We start from the raw sequence: 18,726 nt of genomic DNA on the forward strand, positions 1-18,726 counted from the left end.
GGTGGGGCAGCCACCCTCGTGGGCTCAGAAGGCAGGGCCACCTGGTGGGCACAAGGAGGATTGGAGCCAAAGAGGATTTGCGCTGCTCTCAGGCTTGCTTGAAACCCAGTACCCCTTTCTTCTTTCCACTGTCTCCCCTCTAGAATGGGAGTACCTGTCCATTGGCTGTCCCACCTATTGTTATTTTGGAAGCAGATGACTTCTTATCTGGTTTCATTAGAAATGTACCTTATCACTAGAAAAGAATTTTCCTTGAATGAATCATAGCTCACGTCTCATATATACTTAATTTAGATGATATTTAGATCTTGGACTTCGAATTGATGCTGGAATAGGTTAAGCCTTTAGTGATCTTGGGACGGGGTGAATATATTTTGCATGTGAGAAGGATATGGATTTGGAGTGGGGGGCAAAACATGGATGTTATGGGCTGAGTTAGATCACCCCAAAATCCGTATGTTGAAGTCCTAACCCTACTTCAGATTGAGACTGTATTTGGAGATAGGATATTTAAGGGACAGTTCAGTTAAAATGAGGTTGTTAGGGTTGACACTAATCCAATATGACTGAGACCCCTAAAAAGAGATATTTAGACACAGACATGTATAGAGAGAAGACCCGATGAGGACACAGGGAGGAGACAGATAGCTGTAAGCCAAGGAGAGAAGCCTCACAAGAAATGAATTCTGCCAACATCTTGCTCTAACACGTCTAGCCTTCGGAACTGTGAGAAAATAAATTTCTCTTGTTCCAGCCACCTAGTCTGTGGTACTCGTTATAACAACCCTAGCAAACCCATACACCTACCTACATGCCAGTACCCCTCGGTCTTGATTAATGTAGCTTTAAAGTAAAAACATCCAGTATTGAGTAGAGGTCATGAGAGTAGACGTTCTCTCCTTTTTCCTGATCTTAGGAGAAAGCGTTCAGTCTTTTATCATTGAGTATGATGTCAATTGTTTTTTATTGTTTTTATTTTTTTTAATGACCTTTATATGATTGAGGAAGTTTCCTTTAGTTTATGTTTGCATAGGATTTCTATCATGAATGGGTATTGAATTTTGTCAAGTGCTTTTTCTGCATCTCTTGAAATGATTATATTAGTTTCCCCTTTTATTCTGTCAATGTGCTGAATGACACATTGATTTTTACATGTTGAACCAACCTTGCATCACTTAGATAAAGCCCACTTGGTCATGGTATATAATAATTCTTTTGAAATCTCGCTGAATTGGTCCACTAATATTTTGCTGAAGATGTTTGCATTTCTGTTTATGCTGGCCTTCAGTTCTGGGCTATTTGCTAGAATTACTTATTTGAGTTCATCCCTGGATGCAGCCATTCATTAGATATGTAGTTTCCGTAATTATTAGCTATGCACTGCTGGTAGGTGTTTCTTTGAAATACTGTCTTTCTACTGCTGGAAAATGGCTAAATAAGATTTTATTTAGCCATTTTGCAGAAGAGAGTTTATTAATTTCTAGTTTATATTTTACAGTCATGTGATGAAAAGTTCAAGGATATACAGTGTAAATGGGACATTTTTTAAGTATTATAGTTTATTTTATTTTGCAATCGCACATGGTACTTAGAGTGTAAAACTTCAAACCATAAAATTTAGATTTTGGGGATATTACCTTCATAGACATCCACACCAGGTCTCATGTATCCTCACTTGGTTGAGGAGAGTAACTTGTTTCTTTCTAATTAAGTCAGGATAAGTGAAACCAGCAGATGGTCATTTCCTTTTCTCTGCAGGCTCGCTGAAGTCATCGGTAAATGTTTGCTGAGTATGAGAGCGCAGCAAGATACTACCTTATACTACCTAATATAAACACTGCATTTAATTTTGTTTAATCACAAACTTGGTAGACTTTATCCATCGATCGTTTTTATCTTCCCCTCAGTTTGTGGTCTCTCCTTGGTTTTTCCAGGTCTTGTTTTCTCGGCTGCGTTTGGCATTGAATCATGGGGAGGAAGCTGGACCTGTCCAGTCTGACGGACGATGAAACCGAGCATGTCCTCCAGGTGGTCCAGCGAGACTTCAATCTTCGAAAAAAAGAAGAAGAACGGCTTAGGTGAGATGCCTCTGTTGGCTCTTGGGTGCCATGAGCCGTATGTGGACAAGTGAAAACGGGTTTCCCGAGAATGTTCCTTGCTGCCAGCTCGGAGCTCAGAAGTCTCTATGTCACGTCCACACACGCTTACGTGTGTTCAAGAAGAACACCCTTCCCTTTGTCGAAGGCTTGCCAGCCTCAGTGCTGGGCATTGCAGTGCCAGTTAAGACATGTGACTGTTCATACTCTCAAGCAAGGTTTGGTTTGGGCTGCTCGCCCTGTCAATCATTAGCTGGAGAAGGGGTGGGGTTGTGATGACAGTGGCTGCTGAGCTTGCTCCTGGCTGTGGTTTTCCTGTCGGCTGGTACCATTGGAACATAACCAGGGCGCTGGGAACAGTTCTTGGGAGAACAACAGTCACCCCTCTGCAGTCTTCTGTGAGAAAGCTCCCCTCCCGTGGGAGACCTGGTGCAAAAGTGACCGTCCGGTTGGGGGTGGGATCATCTGGCCCAGCATCCTCCTCCTCATGTCATAGAGGGGGAAACCGAGGCCCGGGGGGTGGGGTCTTCTGACTCCTGTAGTTGATAGGCCCTTGTGGAAAAAGTCTTGCCGCTCAGGTGGGTGGAGTGAAAAAGTCCGAGTGATAGAAACGAGGCCACGGGTTGGGCCTCGCGTGTTAGAACCAGATGGCAAGTCCGCAGCAGCTCCCCTCCTCCGTAAATCTGTCCTCCCAGGAGAGCCCATGGTTTGGTCACGGACCATCTTCTTCCTGAGGCACTGAGCTCCAAACCTCAGTCTTTAAAAAAAAATTTTTTTCAATTACAGTTAACACACGATATTATATTAGTTTTAGGTGTAAAACGCAGTGATAAGTTATAAAGTGATCACAAACCTTAGTCTTTTTTCAAATATGTTTTTATTGATTTCAGAGAGGAAGGGAGAGGGAGAGAGAAATAGAAACATCAATGATGAGAGAGAATCATTTATCGGCTGTCTCCTCTGTGCCCCCAACTGGGGATCGAGCCTGCAACCTGGACATGTGCCCTTGACCAGAATCAAAACCGGGACCCTTCAGTCCGCAGGCCGATGCTCTATCTACTGAGCCAAATTGGTTAGGGCCATATTGAGATGTTTAACATTTATTTTCATAGAATAATTTAGAGCAGTGATGCTCAACTCTGGCTTCACATTAGTGTCACCTGGGCAAGTCCGAAAAATCCCAATGCATAGGCCAGTGAAGTCAGAATCCCAGGGAGTATTTTTTTATAGCTCTGAAACTGATCATTGTATGTCAGCAAGATTGAGAATCACTGATTTAGAGCAATGTCACCCAAACTTTAAAGTACATGTGAATCACCTGGGGATCTTGTAAAATGCAGATTCTGACTCAGTGGGTCTGGGGTGGGGCCTGAGAGCGTCAATTTCTAGTAATGCTCCCAGGTTGAAACTGCTGCTGGTCCGTGGACCACATTTGAGTCCCCAAGATTTAGAGGAGTTTCTCTTGTACATTTTATCTCCTTTGCACCTGGGCTGACATTCCCCTCCTCATTCCTGATGGTCTACTAGTATAATTGTTCTTTTCCCTTTCTTTCTTTGAATATTTTTGTCAAATATTTTGGGGGGTATTTTATTCTTTTTTAAAAAAGCAAACAGGTTAGCTAGATTTTACTTTAATTTGCTAATTCTATCCTTTCTGCTTTCTGAACCATTAATTTCTGCGTTTATTTTTATCATCCCTTCCTCTTATTACACTGTTTACTTTTCTTACTCATTCCCTGCCCCCCCCCCCCGGCTTTTGAATTGCTAGTTTAATTCTATCTATGCTTACTTGTTTAATGATGAAAAAATTGAAATGCAAGACTCTTCCTTCTATAGGCCTGGCTGCATGTCACAGAACACTGCCTCTAACAACACTTTCTAAACAGTGAGTGTGTAACCGCAGAGTTATTCGGGGGAGAACTTTTGTTTACACTTTTGTCATTAAGTTTTAGTTGTTTGTGATCCAAGAAAGTAAAGTTACCATTTAGATAGCTTAATAAGTTTTAAGAGCTATGTTGGCCTAATATGACTAAATTCTTAAGCGTTTCATGAAGTTTGGGGGGGCGGGGCGGGGAGGGAAGAGGGGCCAAGAGGGAATATATCCTCCTTAGATTACACAGTGCCATTTATTTCCATTATGTCTTATTGTGGGGTCACAGACATCAGACACCCCCGTTTGTAGTTAAGCCTGAGCAGGCGCGCAGGGCCTGCTGGCCTCTGCTCTGTGTGGTTCCCACAGTCTGTGAGGAGCTGTAGGAGGGCAAGATTGCCCGACAGCCCTCCCGTGGCGACCTGGGCCTGCGAGAAGCAGCAACAACATTACAAGTTCAGGGTCACACAGTGACGGACAGTCCATTTAAAAAGGAGCCTCTCTCTCTCTTCCTGTTTAAAAGAAAAAATAGACACTCTTCCAAGTGTATGTACAACCGCATTATTTTACGGTAAAGGCTAGGGAAAAGGATATAAACTGTTGCTGAACCCTTAGTATTCATCCAACAATAACACACAAGCAATTAAGACACTTAGGAATGTTTTCTTAGGCTCCATTTACAAATGATTCTCTTAGGTTTTATAATGACATGGTTCAATTGACAACGAAAGGTCTCCCCCTTAATTCTGTCTTTTAGTTACTCAATTCCTCCCCACAGTCTAAGCTACATGGTTCACATGTATGTATCCTTCCAGAGATACTTCATGCATATACAGAATCTCTCTCCCTACCTCCTCCTCCCTTGCTCCTCCTCCCCTCTCTCTTTATGTGTATATGTGTGTGTGTATAATATATATGTGTGTGTGTGTGTGTGTGTGTGTGTGTATATATATACATATATGTGTATATATGTATATATATAATATATACATATTATATATAATATATATATTATATATATAAATTGAATTTTATATATATATAAATTTTATATATATATAAATTTTATATATATGAATTTTATATATATATAAATTTTATATATATATTTATAATATATATTATATATATATAAATTGAATTTATATATATATATATAAATTGAATATAAATTGAATAAATTGAATTGAATTATATTATATATAATATATATATAATATATATTATATATATATAAATTGAATTTATATATTATATATATATAAATTGAATTTTCATCCCTTTTTAATAAAATGGTATCATCCCATTGTCCCGAACCTTATTTGTAACACATCTTGGAGGTCTTTGCACAGCAGTATTGAGTGCTTCCTCATTCTTTTTCACAACCACATAGCATTCCGTTGCCCAGGTGGACTATATGTTCCCAGTAACTTATTGGTGTATAATTAAACACTGTTACAGTTATAACCTCAAACACATTTCGTTTCAAATGAAGTTTATTTGTCAGATAATTCTTAGAGATAATGAAATCGCTAAGCGATAGGCTGTACACATTTGTAATTTTGATAGCTATAGCCGCATGGCTCTCCATAAAGGAAATAATTTATATTCCCACCCAGTCATGTAACTACAGCATAATTTTCAATAGTTCCAAAGCACACTACATGGTCCTTTCAAGTTCCTGTCCTCAATTTCTTTTTTGTGTGGTCTTGCCGGACTGTTTAGGATTGGAGTGTGAATAGTCGGATGGGCCCTGGTTTATATCCTAACCCATCCTGGTGCCTCTGTATTTTCCCTAAAACACAACACACACACTATTGCTATAAAGCTTCACAAATTCAGGACATGCTGAAACGGTCAGGGTCTAGAGTCCATTACATTTGAGGGTCTTTACAAAGCCCATCTACTTGCTAACCTGCCAGCTAGCAGACAGCTGGTAAACCCTCAGTCCTATAAATCAACATTAATGAGAATTGATTCAACAGTTTCCAAAGACCTTATCTTATTGCTCATACAAGAAATCCCATCGGCACTTTCCCACACTGCCTAGATATTAAATAAGGCTTATGATGATTAAGTACCAGAAAAGTTAATTAAGAGGTAATTCCAGGGGAATGTACTGATCTCATAGGACAGTGGTCTTCTACTGGATAACTCAACAAAGGCGGAGTTATCAAACCCCAAGCACTAGGCAGAGGGCCTTCAACCAGCAGAGCTGTGCTGCCCCAGCCCAGCCCAGGTCCTCCCAGCTTCCTCCCAGCACAGGGGGAGGGGGGGGGGCTCTTACTTCCACGTGAGCCTCAGGATCAGCTCTAAAAACAGGACCTCTGCGTGGCAAAAAGGACTTGAAATAATGGTGAGGTGGCTGCCACTTGTCTTTCCTCATTGGATGGGGCCACTGTCAAGCTTTAATAATATTAAACTAAAGGGTAGGACTTATAAAAATGTAAAACAAATGAGAATGTTGTCACAGATTAGGGTCGGCCATCAGAGCAATTTATGCCAAAAATTTAATGAGATACAGCTCATCAGAATGTTCGAGAGAAAACTTCTAGAGCATGAAGACATGGTCTCAGTCACAGGGCCCTAGACGGGTCTACAGAGAACAAGAGTCCAAGTCATCAGAACTGAAAGTCTCTCAGGTGAGCATGTCAACATCATGCTCACAGAGCTGTTCCAGACCAAACTAGTATCTTGTTTAATTTTCAAAACCCCACTGGCCCCTGTTGATGAAGTTACTAGCATATCTCAAATACAGGGGAAACTTGCTACTTCCTGTTTCTATAAAATCCACACATCTGAAAAGTCAGGCCTAAATGATCAATCCCAATTCCTAGGAGGCAGGTGAAACGCAGGGTTTCAGCGGGGTTCGTAGAACAAATGTTTATTCCAGCGCAGCGCCCAGCACTTACTGTTTCTGGTTAGTGGTGGTCCTGGGTGCCTTCCATGCCTGACACATGATGACCGGGTGACCACTTAGTATGTAAATGTTTAACCACTGGGTTATACACCTGAAGCGAATAGAATATTGTACGTCAACTGTAATTAAAAAATATTTTTTAAAAAATCCAGTGACGTGGCTCTCTTGCCATCCTGTCCCGCACTTAGCACACATTTCCTATTCTGAACAGACAGAGAGGTGTACGTCCCCAGGGCGGCTAGCATGGTCACGTGGCACGTGGAACTCAGCTCTGTTTGCTTACTTGGTGACAAACACAGCCCTTGCCGGCAGCACTTGCCATAAAGAACTCAACACAGGGCGTGCTCACTTGGCTGCTGCCCACAGGTTTCCGAAGGAGCAAACATTGCATCAGGGAGCAAACACTGGATGGGTGACAGGCGGGACCCTCTGGAAACCAACGCAGTAGTGTCTCCTCAGCCTGGAAAGTTCCATTCCACCCAGTGAAGCCATCACTCCAGTTTTCAGGATGAATTTTAAGGAGGATGATGGGAGAAGACGACAACATTGCGTGATATACAGAGATGTTCACTGCAGCATTCTTTATGCTATAAACATCACGAACAACCCAAATATCCAATAATCAAGGGATGGTTAGATTAAGATGCATTCATGTGATATCATGTGATGCAATGATACGATATGACATTACAATAAACATACTGTAACAGCCATATCTAATAACATTGGACACTGTTAAATATAATATTAAGTGGGGGGAAACTATACAGAATGCTGATTTTCTTTTTAAAAATCTGTCTATCTAGCCAGCTGGTGTGGCTCTGTAGTTGAGCATTGATCCATGAACCAGGAGGTCAGGGCACATGCCCGGGTTGCGGGCTTGATCTGCATTAGAGGGCAGGCAGGAGGCTGCCAATCAATGATTCTCTCTCATCTTGATGTTTCTCTCTCTCTCTCCTTCTCTCCCTCCCTCCCTTTCCCTTTCTCTCTCTAAAATCAATTAAAAAAATTGTTAAAAATAAAAATCTGTCTACTGTACATACACATTCACACATTTTTTAAAGAGACATTTCCTCCATAATGGCACTTCTCACATCTGTTTTGCTTTCCACTGCCTCCTGTACAATCCTCAACATACACAAATGTGCTCATGCACACACAAACACACATGCACACACATGCACATGCATACACAGATGCACACAATGGTCCATGGCCAGATAGTAAGTTATATGTGGGCAGAATCTTGTCCTTTTCCCAGCGCACAGCACTGCATACCAGCAGCTCAATAACTACCTTTCAAGGTAGTAACTGATAATAAAGGTTAAGTATCTAAGGCAACGTACCACTGTTTTTACAGTGGTTATTTCTAAGGTGTGTAATTACGTATAGTTTTTATTCTCTTTAAACTTCTCTGTGCTTTTCATTGTTTCCTATATAGTTGCATGTTTATAATCAGCATTTTTTAAAGAAATGAATTTTAATAAGTGAAATAATACCCATTTGCTTCTGGTACATTCTTCCATTGTTCAGTTTGATAAATATGTAAGTGTACACAGTTAATGATGTATCAGTGTCCATCCAAGTAGAGTGGAACATTTGAGCGCTAAGAAGAAAGCATGCGCCACTAAAAAAGGAAATGATCAATTTCTGTCAAGACAAGTAAAGAAGTGGGGGCTAGTAATCTATAAACCCGATAGAAAATAAGACACACTATTGAAAAGAGAACAGCCGAAACCGGTTTGGCTCAGTGGACAGAGCGTTGGCTTGCGGACTGAAAGGTCCCAAGTTCGATTCCGGTCAAGGGCATGTACCTGGGTTGCGGGCACATCCCCAGTAGGAGATGTGCAGGAGGCAGCTGATCGATGTTTCTCTCTCATCGATGTTTCTAACTCTCTATCTCTCTCCCTTCCTCTCTGTAAAAAATCAATAAAATATATTTAAAAAAAGAAAAAAAAGAAAAGCGAACGAAGCCAAGAACATGTTCTCCTTGTTAGCAAAAGGTCTAGTGCCACATTCAGATTCTTTTCCTATAGTATCTACTTAAAAACACAATTCAGCAACCCTTTGGAAAATGGAAGTCAGTAGTATGTTTCTATAACCCTGCCTTTTCCTTCTTCATATCCTTACCCATCTTACCCAGGGGACTTGAAAGTTTCAAATTTTACCTAGGACCTTTTGACTGTTTTATTTAAACACTAGCATATGCTCATCATAAAATTTTTGAGATACAATAAAGAAAAACTATTCATAATATCGTTACTAAAAAATAATCAATGACATTATTCTGTGTACTTCCATGAAGATTTATAAATATGTGATTCAATTGTATTAAAATATATACACATATAAAATGTGTACTTTGCCCTAGCCAGTTTGGCTCAGTGGATAGAGTGTCGGCCTGCAGACCAAAGGGTCCTAGGTTTGATTCCAATCAAGGGCATGTACCTTGGTTGCATGCTCCTCCCCGACCCAGGGCCCTGGTCTGGGCGCATGCAGGAGGCAACCAATCAATGTGCAACACATTGATGTTTCCGTCTTTCCCTCTCTCTTCTACTCTCCCTAAAAATCAATGGAAAAATATCCTTGTGTGAGGATTACCAACCCCAAATTTTAAAAAAAATGTGTACTTTATCATATATATTTTAATGACTACTATCTATTATTATACATATATTATTCCCCAGTTCTTTAGCACTTCCACCTATTTTACAAAGGGAAGGGACTAATAGAATTAGGGTAAATAAACTGATAAATATCATATACATATATATGTGTGCATACTCAGTTTGCACATATATGTGTATATTTATGCACATATACATACCTATTAATATATGTTATACACTCAAAGAGATTATCTTTTCCTTAATTCTACTTCCAGAATAGGTATTATTTTAATCATAAGGACTTATAACCTCATTGCAATATGGGTTGCAGACGCTCAACGCAGGGGCTCCCAGACTGCGAAAGGGTACAGGCCAGGCTGAGGGACACCCCGCCTCCCCCCGCCCGAGTGCACGAATGTTGTGCAGCGGGCCTCTAGTATCAGTCATATTAGTGTCAGGTGTACGATATACTGATTTGACATTTTTATACCTTACAATGTGACAGCCCCACTAATTCTGGTTACCGTCTGTCACCATGCAAGTTATCACAATATTATTGACTGTATTCCCCTTCCCTTTTTTAAAATCCATTTTCGTCCTCCTGCCCTTTGACATATGAAAATAGGTTCAACATCACTCATCATCAGAGAAATGCACATCAAAACCACAGTGAGATACAACCTCATACCAGTCAGAATGGCTATCATAAAAAAGTGAACAAATAATGTGTGTTGGCAAGGATGTGGAGAAAAGGGAACCCCTGAACCTATTGCTTATTCTTTCTACTTTACACACACGTTCAGATACATGTGTGTGCGTTATTAGATGCAGCAGCCATAACATTTAATATATTGCTTTATTTTTTAACTACTCCTTGCCCATCTCCCTGTGTAGCTCCATCCCCCCCAAGCATCTGCAGGAAGGGCCGGGTCGTGCTGGAATGGTACCCACTCTGGCGGTTTCCCTGCCAGAAGGCTCTGCTGTGCCCTGGCTGCTCTTTTGCATCCCATCTGACGGAACTGGCCTCTTCCCTCAGAGGTTGGCAAGATAAGACAGAGCGATGAGCCCAGAGTGAGCGGATTTTGTGGCTCATTAGGACATTTATTTATGGGGATTTCAAATTTGAAATCTGAAGCCAAAGTGAGATTTGGGGGCAACCTGCAGCTCTCTTAGGTCCAAAAATTACATTTTAAAATGGGCTCCACAATTGAATGGCTGATGTATGAGATTTTGTTAAAATATTTGACACAGGGGGCCCACAGAGGGCTGACGGAGCGGAGGACAAGGAGGTATGCCATTCCAGTGCTAGTTCCAGAGGCGGTAGGAGCCAAAGGCCCTGCCAACCTACGAGGCAGGTCACTACAAGGAAAAACCTACAGTCCAGCTAGACAGGCAGGAGCTGGGCACTCGGCATGGGGACAAGAGCCAGCCAGGGAAGCGGACCTGGGATCACACACGAATAGTTGATGCAGAATGGGAGCCCCTGCATTGGGCAGGGACTCGGTGCACACGAGGGGCCCAGCTTTTCTGGGGACTCAGGCCCTCAGTGTGGTTTCCTGAAAAAAGGGACCTCTAAGCTGGAGCAAGAATCTCCCATCTGGGAGAGGGAGCTTGTTACAAGTCACCTCGAGAATCAGAGAGGTTGTTGAGGAATTTCCACATGAAGGTATCAGCTCGGAGACTGGAGCAGGAGAAGGGCCTGTTGGCTTCTGGCCACGAAGCGGGGCCTGTTTGCGAGAACTGAAGAAGTTCATGGGAGCGAGGAAGCCGGAACTCCCACAGCAGGGCAAGGAAGAAAGCGAAACTCGGATTCCCACACTGTCCATCTGTGCTGATCACACTGTGTTTCAGATCACTTCTGGCTCCACGAGACTGTACGTGCCTGAATTACTGTGGCTGAAGAAAGGTGCTTTCATACCTGCTGTAAAAACAAACAACACTTTTCTCTTCCTTCTCTTTCAAGTCCAGAATTTTTTGCCAAAGAAATGCCTTCTGCAGCCAGAGGTCCGAGACGTGGAGGTCATGCCAAGAATTGGTGCCACAGAAGTTTTATCAGAGCCCAGCAGGGTTGAACCTCTGACGCTGGCAGCGGAAAAGTAAATAAGATCAGGAACTTCGAACCACAAAGGCAACCTAGTAGAAAATTGTTACTAAAGAATTTGGGGTTCTGGGGAGAATGTATCCAGAATTCAGAATCTGCACATGAGTGCAGATTTAAAGAGAATTAGCATCAGTCCCTTTTTTCTACATCACAGCAAACTGGCAGCATCAAACCCTCCTGGCAATGTGTAAAGACAGATCCCTATAGGCAAGTAGGTGATAGCTTACAATTTTATGGTGCCAGAGACAGTATAAAAGGTATAAATATGAGGTCATTCTAAACTCACATGTTATTTCAAAGGCCATGACATGATCAACCATTAACTTCAGAGGAACGTCGAAGGGTTGGTTCTGTCCTGAGATGCACAAAATCTCCATGGTGACGTTGACACGACTCCTTGTGCTTTCCTTTCTAAACTGCACGTTAAAGCCAGTACCAGCGTATTATCCTGGGACCACCTTCACACGACAGAGATGGCAATCCGATAGCAAAGGCCAGTACAGGTTAGGTAACTAAGACTTTGGCTGGACCCTTCAGATACCTGAAAACCTCTGAGAGAAAAGGACTAGCCCCAAACAAAAGTGAACACGCAAGCTTACTTGTTGGTCCTGTAAATTCCACACTGCCTCGCCTAGCATTCCAAGCCAGCGCTGTCCAATAAAAATAGAATGTGAGCCGTATCTATCAAGTTTTCTTAGCAGTCGCATTTTCAAAAATAAAGAACCAGACAAAATTAATTGTAATTGTACATTTTATGTAAAATGTGATTTAGGTACACTTCAATGCGTTTTCAATAGAAAAAATGTATTTATGGGATGTGTGACGTTCTTTTTCCTACGAGATCTTTGAAATCCAGAGGGTGTTATACTCTTAGACTCCACCTCAGTTTGGACAAGCCATATTTGAAGTGCCCAGTGGCACATGTGGCTAAAGACTACTGCAGTGTCCCAACTGTCCCCTCCCCCTATCCTGACTTAAACCCTGCTACGTCCCCATCCCTGCACATATCCCGAGTCTTTGCAAGGACGGGTACCAGTTTCTAAGGTGGCCCTGATTTTACCCACTCTGTCACATGACGTCCGGGTGCACCCGTTTTCAGTGCCGGGGGGCAGGGTGCTGCCCTGGCTATTGGCCCAGCTATGAGGCACCAGTGCCTGGGTTTGGATTTATCCCTCACTATGTGCAGCCAAAGCAAGTTATTCATATCTTTTCAGAGCCTTCATTTACCATTTTGGAAATAGACAACAGAGGTTTTTTCCCCAGGGTTGCTGGGAATGTGAAGAGGTGGTATTCCTGGAATTTCACACTCTACTCAATGTGATTAGCAGCGTGGCAAAGTACTCTCTTCCTCCCCCGCCTTCCCCGCCTTCCCCGCCTCCCCTGCCTCCCCCGCCCCACGGGTCCTGATGGGGCTTGAGAAACATGTCCTCTTTTCTTATTCTGTTCCCCGGGATGCTCCCTGCTGCCCAGAACTTTGTATCAATCCACTTTCACAATCCGGTCTGTCTTTCAAGGATCAGATGGCATGCACCCTCCTCCAGGAAGTCTGCCTGTTCCTACCTGCCGCCTCTGAGCTGGAAGTATTCCTGCAGATCTGCCTTAATGCTTTTATGTCTCACTCTCCATAGCATCCTAGTCATTCGCATCAGACTTAGCTAATCTTCTGCGCTCTCCCTCAAGGGTTAAGGCCCTTATTAAAATTGTGAACCCCTTCCTCTCTCTCCCCTCCTGCCACTGCCCCCCACCCCCTGCCTTCACATTTGTCCAGGAGGCTCCTGACATTCACAATATGATTTCAAAGCAAGCGAATGATTAACTAACAGCTTTGGTTTAATATACTTGGCTTTTTCATTGTTAATAAATAAGGTCAGTAATAAATAGAAAGGAGACTTCTAAAAAATCATGTGAGGTCCCCTCTAGCTTTGAGATTGATACTCTGTACCCTACATTCCTCCCCACCTACAGGGCCCTCCACCTGCCCTTAACAAGTGTCCAGGTTCCCTCCCAGTATCTCCCAGCTCTGACTCCTACCGGGCCTTCCCATCACAAAGTGGCCCTCTGACAGGGCTGTGACAGGCCCTCCACTGCACCAGTAAAACCACTGCTCTGGGCTCTGCGAGCTCAGGGCCCGGCCAGGTGACGGCTGCTCACCTGCTCTACCAGTGCAGGGGAAGGAGCCCCGGCCTTGCGGCCTCTTCCCGCTGAGACAGCAGGTGCAGGAACTGGGTAGGTTAAGGCCACCGTGTCAGTGTGGCATCTCAGAGCCCCAAGGGGCCAGGGAGGAGATGCTGGTCAGGTGCGTTCTGTGCACGCACAGTTATTTCATAAGCCGTAGGGCTTGTTTATTCCAACTGAGGAAAGACGAGGCGGTCCCATTTCAGGAAGGATGTCACCAGGAGTGCTTGTTAACTCATTAGAGGAGTTTAACTGTCCAAAGATCACAGAAGACAGAGGCATTTTACTTTCTGAAAAAGAAACTTCTTTTTCTTTTTTAAAAAAATATATTTTATTGATTTTTTACAGATAGGGAGAGGGATAGAGAGTTAGAAACATTGATGAGAGAGAAACATCAATCAGCTGCCTCCTGCACACCCCCTCCTGGGGATGAGCCCACAATCAAGGTACATGCCGTGACCGGAATTGAACCCGGGACCTTTCAGTCCGCAGGCTGACACTCCATCTACTGAGCCAAACCGGCTAGGGCAAAAGAAACTTCTTGAAAAATTCAGTAATTATAATACAGTTTTAATTTGTGTAAAAGGAAATGGGTCCTTTCCTTTTTGATAAATGGTGATTTCCTCAAAGGAGTTTCTGTATAACAGACGAGACACACAAATCATTTCTGGTTTTGAGAGAGGCTTTGCTTCCCCTGCAGTGGCTCTTCCACACCCCTGGCAGGTCCTCCTCATTTCCTTACAACATTGAGACTTGACTCTTGGGGGGGTGGGAGATTGCTCCCCACAGGCCATGCCAGCAAGTGAGGAATTGAAACCATTAGCGCAGCAAGTGCATCTTGTTTCCTTTCTGAACAGGGGAAAGGCGTGTACACGCTACAGCTAGGACTGCAGCAGCCAAGACTCTCAGGAAAGGATTAGGCAGGAAGTTCGCTGCCACGGTCTCATTCTCCTACCCTGGCCCTCCCTTCCTTCCCTGGGCCCAGCAGGCCTTGGCAGGCGAGAGTACACTGCCAGTTCAGCAAACCCTGCCAATTAATGGCCAGTCGCAGTTACGGGAAACAAGTCCATCAAATCTAACCCCTGTTCCCTCACAGACCAAGTCCATTAGAGCATCAGCGAATCTTTGGAAGTTATCCAGATGCTAGCTATCTTCTTGCAAGCATCTGATAAATGAGAGATTTTTAAAGCCTGTGGCTATCTCATTAAATGTCCCAAGACTCAATTTGAACACCAGAGGACCGTGCAATTAACAGTCATTTTAAAAAGCACTTTTGTAAATGTGTAACATAATAGGGTGTAAATTATGATTCCAGTATAAGTCTGAAGCTCTTTCCTTTTTAAAAAAATATATTATTGATCTCAGACAGGAAAGGAGAGGGGGAGAGAGAGAAACATCAATGATGAGAGAGAATCATTGATTGGCTGCCTCCTGCATGCCCCCCACTGGGGATTGAGCCTGCAACCTGGGCAAGTGCCCTGACTGGGAATTGAACCATGACTTCCTGGTTCATGTCAGCACTCAACCACTGAGTCATGCTGGTTGGGCTAAGTCTGAAGATCTTCCCACAAGTGACTTCTACTACCTGAGGGGCCAGATGGCAGAAGAAGACCGGAAACGGCATCAGCAACCTCCCTACCTGTAACCGCCTGTGTGCCCATGAGCCTACTTCTTCAGCTGCCAAGTCAAGGGTGGAGGCATGAATGCTCAGGCCCCTCTTAGGTCTACAAACCATATTAGTCCAAGTAATACCAGGCTTTGTTGCTATAACAAGTAAACCCCCAAGGTCTGAGTGGCTTAACCCAACAAAGGTTTTTTGCTTCCTCACACAGAGTCCCTTGCTGGTCCTCAGAAACTGTCCTCCATCCAGTGTCTTAGGGACCAGGCTCCCTCGTTTGCAATGTCTCAACACAGACCTCCAAGGTTCCCACAGCAGGACTTTCACCCAGATTTCAGAAATTGTCCCCTAACTTGTTTCCCATGGCTTCTCTTGCCTTTCCAGAATTACTTCCCCACAGAGCAACCAGGGTGATCCTGTAAGACAGATGTCAGATTGAGTCACTCCTGAACTAAAAAATTCTCAACTTACATTTTCTAATAGCCATACTAAAACACGAGTAAAAAGAAATAGAAAAAATTAATTTTAATGTTTTTCTTTAACCTCGTATATCCAAAATATTGGCATTTCAAAATGTAACCAATATAAAAATTATCAGTGAGATATTTTACAATTTTTTACTAAATTTTTTAAGTCTGTTACACTTACAGTGCATCTCAGTTCAGAATTGCCACAGTACAATTGCTCAGTAGCCACACATGGCTGGTGGCTATGGTATTGGTCAGCGCAGCTCTGGAATATTAACTCCTTGGGGCAAAGACTGGCTTTGCTCACTGTTTTATACCTAACACCTAGAACAGTATAAAATAATGAGTACTATGCTAAAGAAATCAGGCAAATATCAAAATGAATAAAGAACAAAAACTTAAAGATGAAAAGGACTCAGTAGGATGAAATACATTTTGATTTATACTAAAACCCTAATCAGTGTATTACATAACAAATTAAACATAGCTTGAGAGAGAATTAGATGAATTCTTAAAGCCTAGAATGCGATAGAGAGAAACAGATGAGAAAATAAAGAAGAGCTTAAGAGTCAAAGGGAGGAGGGAGTGAGGAGGTCTCACCAGAGTTCCAGAGGCAAAAGAGAGAAAGAATAGGATGGAGACAATATTTGAAGAGGTTTTTGGCTGGAAATTTCCAACAACTGATGAAAAACTCCAAGATTTTCATGAAGCCCACAATTTCCAAGCAGGGTAAATAAATCTACATGTGGATTCACCTTAGTGAAGTGGTAGAACACCAAAGACAAATGGAAGATCTGAAGAGCAGCCAGAGATAAGAGAGAGATATTTCAAAAGAGTAACAACCAGAATGACACTTGATTGTCAACAGCAGAGGAACTATATCTTAAATGTGCCGAGAGCTATTTCAGAATAAAATTGGTAGACTTTGGTGGTGGATTGAATATGGCATCATAGAGGAAGCATTTGAAGAGTATCTGTCTAGTTTCTGGAATGCTCAAGATACCTTCACTGAGATGAGGAATACTTAAAGAGAGCCAGGTTTGAAGAAGTTCATGCATTTGTTTTGGACAAGTTGAATTTGAGATTCTTTGAGAAATTCAAAAGATGAAGTTCCTTTTTCATCCCATTATCTAGCTCACAGATTTTATCCTGTCTAAAAACATATTACAAGGAACTTGGTCAGATGTCTTGATGAAATTGACTTACAATTCAGGGGAGGGCAAAGTAGTTTATAGTTGTGAATAAATGAAATGCAGAGTTTATTCTTGTATTATTTATTAATATTTATTTGTATTACAACTGTAAGACCTACTTTTGCCCACCCCTGTATATCTAGGGTGATCATTCATGCTATCAAAAATGAAATCAGTTTGCTATTAATTGATTTTGAGTTGTAGGCCAACCACTTCATGACGTGGGACATAATTCAATTTTAGGAACCTGAATTTCTTCATCTGTATTATGGCAACAACAGCATATGACTCACTGAGGTGTTGTGAGGTCTAAAAGAGATATTATACCTGGAAAAAAAAGATATGTTATATCTGAAAACCCTTTGCTATATAAAATGCCACACATTTTAATGATTCCTAACTCCTCAGAATCAGCTTCTTTCCCAAGTGCTTATTAGCCACCTGTTTCATTAACTGCCTGTCTAGAGTTTTATCAGGCATTGATTTCAAGTTTTATATTTAAACAGAGTCTACCTTCTTCTCTCTTTTGAAAAGTGGAATGCTATTGATCTGAATCAGAGCTCATTGCCTATCCTCAGAGACCATTGATAGTGGTTTGTAATCACATTTCCATGTTCTTTCTGGACCCCCAGATGTGATTTGGCTCAGGTGGGCAATGTGACATCAGTATCAGGCTACCTGTGTGCTTTTTTGTTTTAACTAATTTTACCTCTTGTCTTGGATTCCAGTTTCTTATTTTAACTGGAAAATAGTCTCTTCAGTGGAGAAGGTGGCAGAAAAAAATATGTTGAAGAGTTCTGAATTTCCCACTAGCATCTGTTAACCAGCATTACACCATCTGCCCTAGCAGTATCACTTTGTTTCTTATTTCTATTGCCCCGGAACATAATTTCAGACACAAGTTATTTTGAATGTCTTAGCTCATCCTGAGCTTTTCTGTAAATATTCTTATAGATCTCTGCCATTTATTTATTTTTTTAAAATATATTTTTATTTATTTCAGAGAGGAAGGGAGAGGGAGAGAGTTAGAAACATCAGTGATTAGAGAGAATCATTGATTGCCTGCCTCCTGCATGCCCCCTACTGGGAATTGAACCCACAGTCTGGGCATGTTTCTTTGACCGGAATTAAACCTGGGACCCTTCAGCCTGCAGGCTGATGCTCTGTCCACTGAGCCAAACCAGCTAGGGCTCTGCCATTTATTTTTTATGTTCTTTTCTCTTTAGCATGTATTTTTCAAAAAATGTGATTTCTTCCATGTTTAGTTGTGCTTTTGAAAGTATGACCTTAAAGGTATGACCATAGCTTAGCACTTTTTTTGCACATGGTTGATATTCCATGTTCGTGTGAATTCATGAACTGATGAATTAGATAATTTTCCATATAACCACATTGATTATTAAGAGTTCTTCCCTTTGCTTCCTTATCAAGGGCACTCACTTATATTAACAATTTTCACTTCTGTGTTCTATTCTTTTTTGAATTGTGTTTCATCACGGGCTTGAACTTTTAATAATACATATATTCTTCACATGTTTTAGAAAAATGTACTTATTTGAGGTTCTTTTCTGCATTTGATTATCCCAAGTTTTTCCTTTCTTCACTGTTAGGTATTCCAAGATGACATGATCACCTTCAAGGTCTCTGTCACTTTAGGATCACAGTGACTTTTACATT

The 18,726-nt window shown here is 42.0% G+C and overlaps 1 protein-coding gene across 1 annotated transcript in view; it reads left to right on the forward strand.

The window, feature by feature from the left end:
• MYRIP (myosin VIIA and Rab interacting protein) overlaps positions 1 to 18,726 on the forward strand; it is a 161,611-nt gene that overhangs the window by 24,698 nt on the left and 118,187 nt on the right. The window contains exon 2 of the mRNA XM_081106553.1: positions 1,935 to 2,078. Within this exon, the coding sequence (XP_080962679.1) occupies positions 1,969 to 2,078 (110 nt within the window). The 5' untranslated portion in view covers positions 1,935 to 1,968. The remainder of the gene's footprint in view (positions 1 to 1,934; positions 2,079 to 18,726) is intronic.

The sequence above is a fragment of the Myotis nattereri genome, assembly GCF_964212035.1.
Source record: "Myotis nattereri genome assembly, chromosome: 14".
NCBI classification, from domain to species: Eukaryota; Metazoa; Chordata; class Mammalia; order Chiroptera; family Vespertilionidae; genus Myotis; species Myotis nattereri.